The 10,184-nt window shown below is 41.0% G+C and overlaps 1 protein-coding gene across 1 annotated transcript; it reads right to left on the bottom strand.

Moving 5' to 3' along the window:
• Positions 1-6,124: 6,124 nt before the first annotated feature.
• On the bottom strand, positions 6,125-10,184 carry LOC133528833 (nudC domain-containing protein 1). Its single transcript, XM_061866320.1, has 3 exons — positions 9,056-10,184; positions 7,827-8,003; positions 6,125-7,061 (listed from the first exon to the last, which is right to left on the bottom strand). Exons 1-3 carry the CDS (start codon positions 10,122-10,124, stop codon positions 6,586-6,588), a joined length of 1,722 nt encoding a protein of 573 aa, XP_061722304.1. The 5' UTR covers positions 10,125-10,184; the 3' UTR covers positions 6,125-6,585.

The raw sequence follows: 10,184 nt of genomic DNA, 5'->3' as shown, positions 1-10,184 counted from the left end.
TTGTCTGTGGTAATTATTAATTTTCCCGCTATAAAAGAAAAGTAAGTTTTCTAATGGCCGGTCGAAGTATTTCACAGATGGCGCCAGCGTTGATTTTATTTTAATCTTTATTGCACAAAAGAAAAACAATCTTATAGTACAAAAGGCGTCATTTTCTTTCCCTTGGCTCTGAATGATTTGGTCACCTTTTTAATACGTCCATAATGCCACGTCATCAGTACTGTTCCGAATCGTCACCTAGCTCGTCCACTTTCTTATCTTGTCCATATTCTTATATGGTTGACACTTGGCAGTGCTACTGCCAAAGAGAATTTGAAATAGAGGTGTATGGTCAAAGAAATCTTGTAGCGACGTAAATTTACTGCCATCTTTCGACACATTAAAACTTTTAGAACACCATTTGACTTTAATCCTTATTATTTTACTGATATGTGTTAAATATCAAAAAGTGGCGCCATCTAATAGATCAAAGGCCAAAGGTGTAGCAGGCTGGCGCCATAACCTTTAGGTAGTGCCCGGTAAGATGGCGCCACTTTAGGGAACGAATAAGGATCAAAGTCATATGGCGTTCTAAAAGTTTTAATTATATGTCGAAAGATGGCAGTAAATTTAAGTCGCTACAAAGTTTTCTTTGACAATACACCTCTATTTCTAATTCTCTTTGCTACTGCTAACTAAAAGCCGACATAGGAATGGTGACTAGTTAGCACCCTGAACTAAGGAATGTGGACAAGTTGCTAGTAGGAGATGGAGCATTCTACGGGCTGCCTCGTACGGACGCATTTTATTTCCTGTGTTGCGACTTTTTTCGGCGTTTAAGACGGAAGAATTTCTTTTTTGATCTAACGAAATAACGGTGTTTTTTCTATGACATTCCATTTCGGGAGAAAACGTCTTTCACTTAATCTTAACAAATCACTTTAATTTTGATGTTGAGCGCTTCAGCATAATATATTCTAGGTTTAAAAGTTCCGCTTTAAAAAAACATTTTTGTTTTCCAAATAAAAAAAAGGAAAATTTATAAACCTAGTTTTTCATTGAGTCAATTTTCTTCCGCGTGTTGTCCCTGCATTTTGCCACGGCTCACGGGAGCCTGCGGTCCGCTTGACAACTAATCCCAAGTTTTGGCGTAGGCACTAGTTTTTACGAAAGCGACTGCCATCTGCCCTTCCAACCCAGAGGGTAAATTAGGCCTTGTTGGGATTAGTCCGGTTTCCCCACGATGTTTTCCTTCACCGAAAAAGCGACTGGTAAATATCAAATGATATTTCGTACATAAGTTCGGAAAAACTCATTGGTGCGAGCCGGGGTTTGAACCCGCGATTGCAAGTCGCACGCTGTTACCGCTAGGCCATCAGCGCTTCAATGTCAATAGCCGGGTTCACACAGAGCGTACATACATTCGCGCGAGGAAATTTCCTCGCGTACTAAACGGCTAGTGTAGACGTGCCTCGGCCGAGGCGGCGCGCGCGTTTTCCTCGACCGAGGCACGTTTACACTGGCTCGTTGTGTGGACCCGCCTGATGACACGATATTTTTTTATAATTTGTATTACAAATAAGAATCTGTATTGCAAAATTCAAATATGTATGTAATATCTATTAGTAAGTCTAGCTAATTTTAAAACAACAAATCGTTAAAACATTACAGCAGTATAGGTTGAAAATAAAAGCTATCGTTGATAAAACATATTTTATTTTATAGCATTCATCAAGAACTGTAGCTTAACACTTAATATTAATTCCATTTAATGATAAAATGGAGGTACATCACTTTGGAGGATAAAGAAAAGCTAGATTCTTACCTTTTTTTGAAGGGTTAAGAGCCCTTAATCCTTGGAGCGTTCTCCGATTTCACGAAATAACGCTCGATAGATGGCGTTGGCGCTCGGTACGCGAGCGCCGGCAACGCGACGCGCGTTTCAATGCAGACTAGAATAATCTTGATAGTTTTCAATATAATTTCAAGCAACATTAATTTTAGTGTCATATGATATCATATGGGCACTCTTTATTTTATTGTATATGCACAGTAGTTTTTTTTTTTAATGTACACTACTACTAAGTGTACAGACTACAGAGTGTACTATAACCCTTGCTCTTTATTCTGTCTCTTTCACACCAATGGAAAATGAAGAAGTTACTAAATGACTGCAGGTATAAATAAAGTATATTAGTGCGATAGAGAGACAGATAGTGTTTCGTTGTCGTATCGTAAACGATTGGCATGTTGGCCACACACTTGCTTAGTGCCTAGCTAAAATACCAATCGTTTGCGTATATTAGTGCGATAGAGAGAGAGTAGTGTTTCGTTGTCGTATCGTAAACGATTGGCATGTTGGCTACGCACCCGTGATACCTAGCCAAGAAGCCAATCGATTGCGCATATTAGTGCGATAGAGAGACAGATAGTGTTTCCTTGTCGTATCGTAAACGTTTGGCATGTTGGCTACGCACCCATGCTGCTCAGCCAAGATGCCAATCGTTTGTGCATATTAGTACGAGAGAGAGACAGATAGTGTTTCGTTGTCGTATCGAGTGGCATGGTGGCTACGCACCCATGCTGCGTAGTCAAGATGCCAATCGTTTGCGCACATTAGTGCTATAGAGTTTCAGTGTTATTTGAAATCACGTTAGGGTTTGTATTATTATTTTTGACCCGAATGAAGTCCATCCAGGTTCTTATGATGGAGTCAGGAGTTGGTCACCAGAACTCCTAATCTATTCATTATAATTCCATCGTGCTTGGGCTCAAAAGATTTGCCCTGACGAACACCATCGATCTAGATGAGGTCCAGGGTCTCATGACGGAGTCAGGAGTTGGTCACCAGAACTCCCCAGAACTCCTAATCTACTCATCATAACTCCATCGAGTTTGGGCTCAATAGATTTACCCTGATGAGCACCATCAATCTAGATGAAGTCCAGGGTCTCATGATGGAGTCAGGAGTAGGTCACTAGAACTCCTAATCTACTCATTATAATTCCATCGTATTCGAGCTCAATAAATTTGCCCTGACGAGTACCATCGATCTAAATGAAGTCCAGGGTCTCATGATGGAGTCAGGAGTTGGTCACCAGAACTCCTAATCTACTCATTATAATTCCATCGTGTTTGGGCTCAAAAGATTTGCCCTGACGAGTACCATCGATCTAGATGAAGTCCAGGGTCTCATGATGGAGTCAGGAGTTGGTCACCATAATTCCTAATCTACTCATCATAACTCCATCGTGTTTGGGCTCAATAGATTTGCCCTCACGAGCACCATCAATCTAGATGATGTTCAGGGTCTCATGATGGAGTCAGGAGTTGGTCACTAGAACTCCTAATCTACTCATTATAATTCCATCGTGTTTGGGCTCAAAAGATTTGCCCTGACGAGTACCATCGATCTAGATGAAGTCCAGGGTCTCACGATGGAGTCAGGAGTTGGTCACCAGAACTCCTAATCTACTCATTATAATTCCATCGTGTTTGGGCTCAAAAGATTTGCCCTGACAAGTACCATCGATCTAGATGAAGTCCAGGGTCTCATGATGGAGTCAGGAGTTGGTCACCATAATTCTTAATCTACTCATCATAACTCCATCGTGTTTGGGCTCAATAGATTTGCCCTCACGAGCACCATCATCATTAGGAGTTCTAGTGACCAACTCCTGACTCCATCATGAGACCCTGAACTTTATCTAGATTGATGATGCTCGTCAGGGCAAATCTATTGAGCCCAAACACGATGAGGTTATGATGAGTAGTTTAGGAGTTCTGGTGACCAACTTCTGACTCCATCATGAGACCCTGGACCTCATCTAGATCGATGGTGTTCATCAGGGCAAATCTATTGAGCCCAAACACGATGGAGTTATGATGAGTAGATTAGGAGTTCTGGTGACCAACTCCTGACTCCATCATGAGACCCTGGACCTCATCTAGATCGATGGTGCTCATCAGGGCAAATCTTTTGAGCCCAAACACGTTGGAATTATAATGAGTAGATTAGGAGTTCTAGTGACCAACTCCTGACTCCATCATGAGACCCTGGACTTTATCTAGATTGAAGATGCTCGTCAGGGCAAATCTATTGAGCCCGAACACGATGAGGTTATGATGAGTAGATCAGGAGTTCTGGTAACCAACTCCTGACTCCATCATGAGACCCTGGGCCTCATCAAGATCGATGGTGTTCATCAGGGCAAATCTATTGAACCCAAACACGATGGAGTTATGATGAGTAGATTAGGAGTTCTGGTGACCAGCTCCTGACTCCATCATGAGACCCTGGACCTCATCTAGATTGAAGGTGCTCGTCAGAGCAACTCTATTCAGCCCAAACACGATGGAGTTATGATGAGTAGAGTAGGAGTTCTGGTGACCAACTCCTGACTCCATCATGAGACCCTGGACCTCATCTAGATCGATGGTGCTCATCAGGGCAAATCTTTTGAGCCCAAACACGTTGGAATTATAATGAGTAGATTAGGAGTTCTAGTGACCAACTCCTGACTCCATCATGAGACCCTGGACTTTATCTAGATTGATGATGCTCGTCAGGGCAAATCTATTGAGCCCGAACACGATGAGGTTATGATGAGTAGTTTAGGAGTTCTGGTGACCAACTCCTGACTCCATCATGAGACCCTGGGCCTCATCTAGATCGATGGTGTTCATCAGGGCAAATCTATTGAGCCCAAACACGATGGAGTTATGATGAGTAGATTAGGAGTTCTGGTGACCAGCTCCTGACTCCATCATGAGACCCTGGACCTCATCTAGATTGATGGTGCTCGTCAGGGCAACTCTATTGAACCCAAACACGATGGAGTTATGATGAGTAGATTAGGAGTTCTGGTGACCAGCTCCTGACTCCATCATGAGACCCTGGACCTCATCTAGATTGAAGGTGCTCATCAGGGCAACTCTGTTGAGCCCAAACACGATGGAATTATAATGAGTAGATTAGGAGTTCTAGTGACCAACTCCTGACTCCATCATGAGACCCTGGACCTCATCTAGATCGATGGTGTTCGTCAGGGCAAATCTTTTGAGCCCAAACATGATGGGATTATAATTAGTAGATTAGGAGTTCTGGTGACCAACTCCTGACTCCATCATGAGAACTTCATCCGGGTCAAAAATAATAATGCAAACCCTAACGTAATTTCAAGTGAAAATGCGTTTTTCAGAAAATCGCAGCCAAATAACACTAGACCTTACTCATAGTGTTGTGTTCCTGCCGGTGAGTAAGGTTGCCAGAGCTCAACGAGGGCGGGAGGGGGTTAGGGTCGGCAACGCGCATGTAACTCCTCTGGAGTTGCAGGCGTACATATGCGGGCCGTATGCTTGTTTGCCACCGACTTAGTATTAAAAAAAAATAACACTGAAAATCCATCAATAAGCGAGTCTGTTAGGCATACTGTAAAAAATGAACTTTTATTAAGATTTTCTAATCGCAGTATATAGCACTTCTCGGAACTCCGTAGCTGATTACGATCGCAACGAATGCCTGACAATCGAGCACAGGTCCGTCCTCTAAGCGCGCTCCGCGCGGACTGAGAGCGGGGCGTCGCTGCTGCGTGATTTATACGTGTTTAAAAAAAATATAAATTTACGGCAATGTAGGTCCCATAGTTACGATTTTTTTTTATAGGTTAACATAAAGTTACAGTTTGCTATAATATTATTTTTAAAGCAAAATATGCGTACAATTTGCGGAAATAAAATATAATAAAACCCTGTTTTCGCCAAAAAAATGAAGAAAACTCGGAAGGTATTTTATCAGTTTTTTCAATGAATCTTCGATTGTTAATCATTCCAGCCCCTCGTACGAGATATGTTTGAATCAAATTGTAGTCATTCATGTACCAAATGATTCTTGTTTATAGCAAAATTGAGAACCGAAACGCCACATCTCACTGCAAAATTTGGAAAGACTCCCAAAAAACCTCATTAAAAAGAGGTTTAAAAGAGAAAATGAAAATTTGAACTGTTGGAGCCCCTAGTTTAGGAAACGATTATTTAAGTACGTTATCAGTTTTTGAATAAATACTAATAGTTACGTCGTAATCTTGAATGAAAAAGGAAGCATTTTACAAAATACGCTCGTCTGTAGGAATAAGGACTCTTAATATGTATGTGATATATGCACCATAAGTCAAAACTAATTGTATTATGTAGAATACTCATAACATAAGACTAGGGTTTCCAACAGCGTACAGTAATCTATACCGATATTGAAATCCGGTAGTACCCAGAACCGGAATTAATACCGGTATTGTTATGACATTTTTTTTATTATGTCACACATATACTGTTTATTAATAATCTGGAAATTTTCTGTTCGTCATTAGCCGAGTCTACACAGAGCGAGCTCGGGCGAGGCACGTCTACACTGGCCGTCTTGTGCGTGAGGAAATTGTCTCTGTGTGGACCCGGCTATTTTCATATTTATTACAGTTTGCGTCGTAATATCATAATTTTTTAAATTATAATCCAAAATGAAACCAAAAAATTCCAACAACGTAATTCCGATATTGATCCTCTTCAATTCCGGTATTGAAACATCGTAATATTTATTCCGGTATTCATGCCCTACTGAATACCGATAGCCACCAAAGAACTCTCCGTCAAAACAAACAAATAATCATTCGTCGCCTCTATCCCCACCACTTCACCAAACCTCTCCACATTAAACACATTCTGCTGCCCCACTTTCACCAACCTATTCACCCCCCCACTCCTATTCCTCAACTGCCCACTATTCTTATGCTGATACACGAAAATATGTCTCGAACTCTCGCACACTACTCCATAAGATAAATTAGGAGGACAAGTAATAAACTTTCTATTCGTTTTAGAAGACTGTATATATCCGAAGGCCATTAAAGTTCCCTCGTGGATCAGAAAGGGTCGGTTGTCGGTAGGGTAAGGTTGCCAGATGCAGGCGTCGACGTCGTGGCGGAGGACGATGGCGGGCGACTGTTGGGGGTCGATGGAGAGGGCGAAGAGGTACCGGTTGACACTCAGCGGCACGCGGTGGGTGGTCTCGTGGTTGGTGTCTAGGCGAACTGGGAATAAAAAGTTAATTTCTAATATCTTTGAACACCGTCTAAACGGACAAAACATGTGTAAATAGGGAGTATTACGCAAAGGTTTTCATAGGGGGCGCCACTAGCACAAACGGTAAACACATGGGCGTAGGCAGCTGTGTTTACCAGGTCTCCAGCGATATCAACTTCCCCCGGCCCCCTAGTTCACTGGCTGGCTACGCCCTTGAGTAAACAGCCTCGCTTTTTGTCATATATTTATTCGTAACAAATAATCAGTAAAAACTTTTCAATTAATTTTTACAGCATAGTATACAATAAGTTACTCTATGGTTTACGGTTACAGCTAGTGCTGCACTCTGGCGGAAGAAAATTGCAGTAATGCCTCCTATACGACCCTAATAGCACTACTGAATTACATGTTCATATTTGATACTCAACTATTGTAGAACTTTAACATACATGAGTTCAGATTGTAAACTTAGATGTGGTTAAGCAGTCGCACTACCATACTAAGGCTGAGAACGCACTGCGATTAATTTCTTGCGAGCGCTTCAAGCGTGCGCCCTTGCAAGACCGAAACCGCAAGAAATTAATCGCAGTGCATTCTAAACCTAAATTCATAGCGGACTGGACGCACGCGACGCCAAACCAAACAAATTGCGCTCCACCCTCCATCCTAGTCTGATGATATGTTTGGCCACTAGATTAAAATGATCTCCATAGTTTTAGTAAAAGTAGACAGATTGTGTAACAGATTAGGCAATAACTGTCAAAATATCTCACCTAGCACTGTGTCCTCCTCGGAAGCTGCATCGCACTCCTCCAACTCTTGTGTGGAGAGCCCTGGAGCTGACTGTTCAACGGATGTCACCTCTGTCTCTGAGCACAGATGTGACAGTCTGCGATGTGCCTCCTCGATCAGACTCTCGTCCATAATCTGTTCACCCTTGTTATCGCCACCTGTGGATTTTTTTAAATTATTGTTTTGGTGGAGTTCATTCCAATGGAACGAAACAGTATGTACGAGGTAGCAATGTGTATGTGTTGTATAATATGATTAATACATACATACAATTTTAAAATTTTATAATGTAATGTAATGTATGGGTTCCCTAACAATCCACGACTCTTCTCTTTCAGCACAGACGAGGAATCCGAAAGATTTTAACTCTCTATTCCTGATCACATTTAAAGATTAAAATGTCCTATATTTTTTTCTGGGATTAACCTAGTTTCAAAAAGGGACAACACTTTGCACAAAGTAGGTTTTACGAGAACTTTTTTCTCTTCTTCTTTTCAGAAATTCATTTTGGGTGCCATTTTACCAATAACATTTAATCCTTATGTACAAATACTTTAATTTTTTTTTAATAAAAACAAAAAAAAAAATTTTTTTGTCTAAATTTACATAAACTCGTATAATATTTTTTCCTTCTTTTGGCTTCAGAAATGCGTTGTTTAAATCTTTCGGGTTCCTCATGTTACACTGTGTATAATAAAATAATAACAAAGTATTGGTATTGTAATATCATACAACTTAATTCCTGACCCACTGAAATTTTTCATATTTACTACATCATTGGTATTGGTTCTAATATTAATAAATAAATATAAATATTATAGGACATTATTACACAAATTGACTAAGTCCCACAGTAAGCTCAATAAGGCTTGTGTTATGGGTACTTCAACAATGATATATATAATATATAAATATTTATAAATACTTAAATACATAGAAAACACCCATGACTCAGGAACAAATATCCATGCTCATCACACAAATAAATGCCCTTACCAGGATTTGAAACAGGGACCTTCGGCTTTGTAGGCAGGGTCACTACCCACTAGGCCAGACCGGTCAACAAAACTAAATATTATATGATGTGTCATTGGCATAATTGATTTTAAAACTAAAAATATTGTTACACTTACTGTGAAAACATGCTATGGCGAATCACTAATCAGTTTGATTGTACAGTGTTAGAAAACTCATAGTTTAACATACTAACCCTCAATGAGGTTGTCCCACAGCATGCTGTCAGACTTTGTCAACAATACATTAGCTTGGCCATTATCTTGTACATTCCAGGTAGTTAACTCGCTGTCCACTCTGTTCCGTAGCCGGCCACTCACAAATTCTTTACCCCCGTAGCTTATTTTAACTTCCAATGGACCAATATCCACTCGGAAAAGCTTCTTATCAAAGTTTTCTTCCAATTTCAACGTAATAGTTATGTCTTCTGATGTTTGCAGCCATGTGTACAAAATCGTCTTGATCTCTTCCTTTTTTTCTACTATTTCCTTTTCAGAATCTTTTGTAAATTTGAATGGATGATCTGAAGCTACATAGATAGCCGAACACAAACTCTCCAACGCGGCATAATGTACAATGCCTTTGCCTTGCACTTGTCTAAAGCTCATTTGACACCAGGTTGAGTTACTTTCGTCAAATTTAAATGTGACCCATGTCAAAACAGAATCAAACTGAGACTCATTCTGCTCTACTGACTGCAAGAGGCAGTGTAAGATTTCTGTGTTGTTTTTCTCTACAATTCTAGAGTCTACAATTATGAAATAATTATCGTCGCCCAAGATGAGACTGGACTGCTGGGTTTGCCATTGCGCATTGCGTTCGGCTGGTCTGCTGCGAGCGCGCGTGTCAACTATATGCAAATACCCTGTCCCGTCACTCACCAGAGCCAAAGTACTCGAAGGGAACGACAGGCACAGGTTAAAATGACCAGGTTTCCGCTCCACATGAGCCGGGACATCGTAAACAACGGTGTTTTGAAACGTTAGATTAGCGTTATCGAAACTAATATGCCTAACTTGTTGTTTCTCATCTATGTAGTAAAAACTGTGCGTGTAATCCCACTTGTCCGCAACCAGGTGGTTATGAAGTGCGAAGAGCTTCGCGTGAATGAAAGAGTATTGGACGTCGTCGGGGAATACACGGTCTACGCGTGACGTTAGCTCGTGGCTGTAGTGAGGCAACGCCTGCAGATTCAGCTTGTAACCTTCGAACTCATGGTCCAACAGACGACGATCCGGCCGCAGGTCAACTAAACTCGACGGCATTGCGACAATTTTCTCTTTAAAATAAATGTATCCTAGAACTGAAATGCCGATTGTTTGCAC

The sequence above is a fragment of the Cydia pomonella genome, chromosome 1, assembly GCF_033807575.1.
Source record: "Cydia pomonella isolate Wapato2018A chromosome 1, ilCydPomo1, whole genome shotgun sequence".
NCBI lineage: Eukaryota > Metazoa > Arthropoda > Insecta > Lepidoptera > Tortricidae > Cydia > Cydia pomonella.
This window is presented reverse-complemented; position numbering and strand designations above follow the sequence as displayed.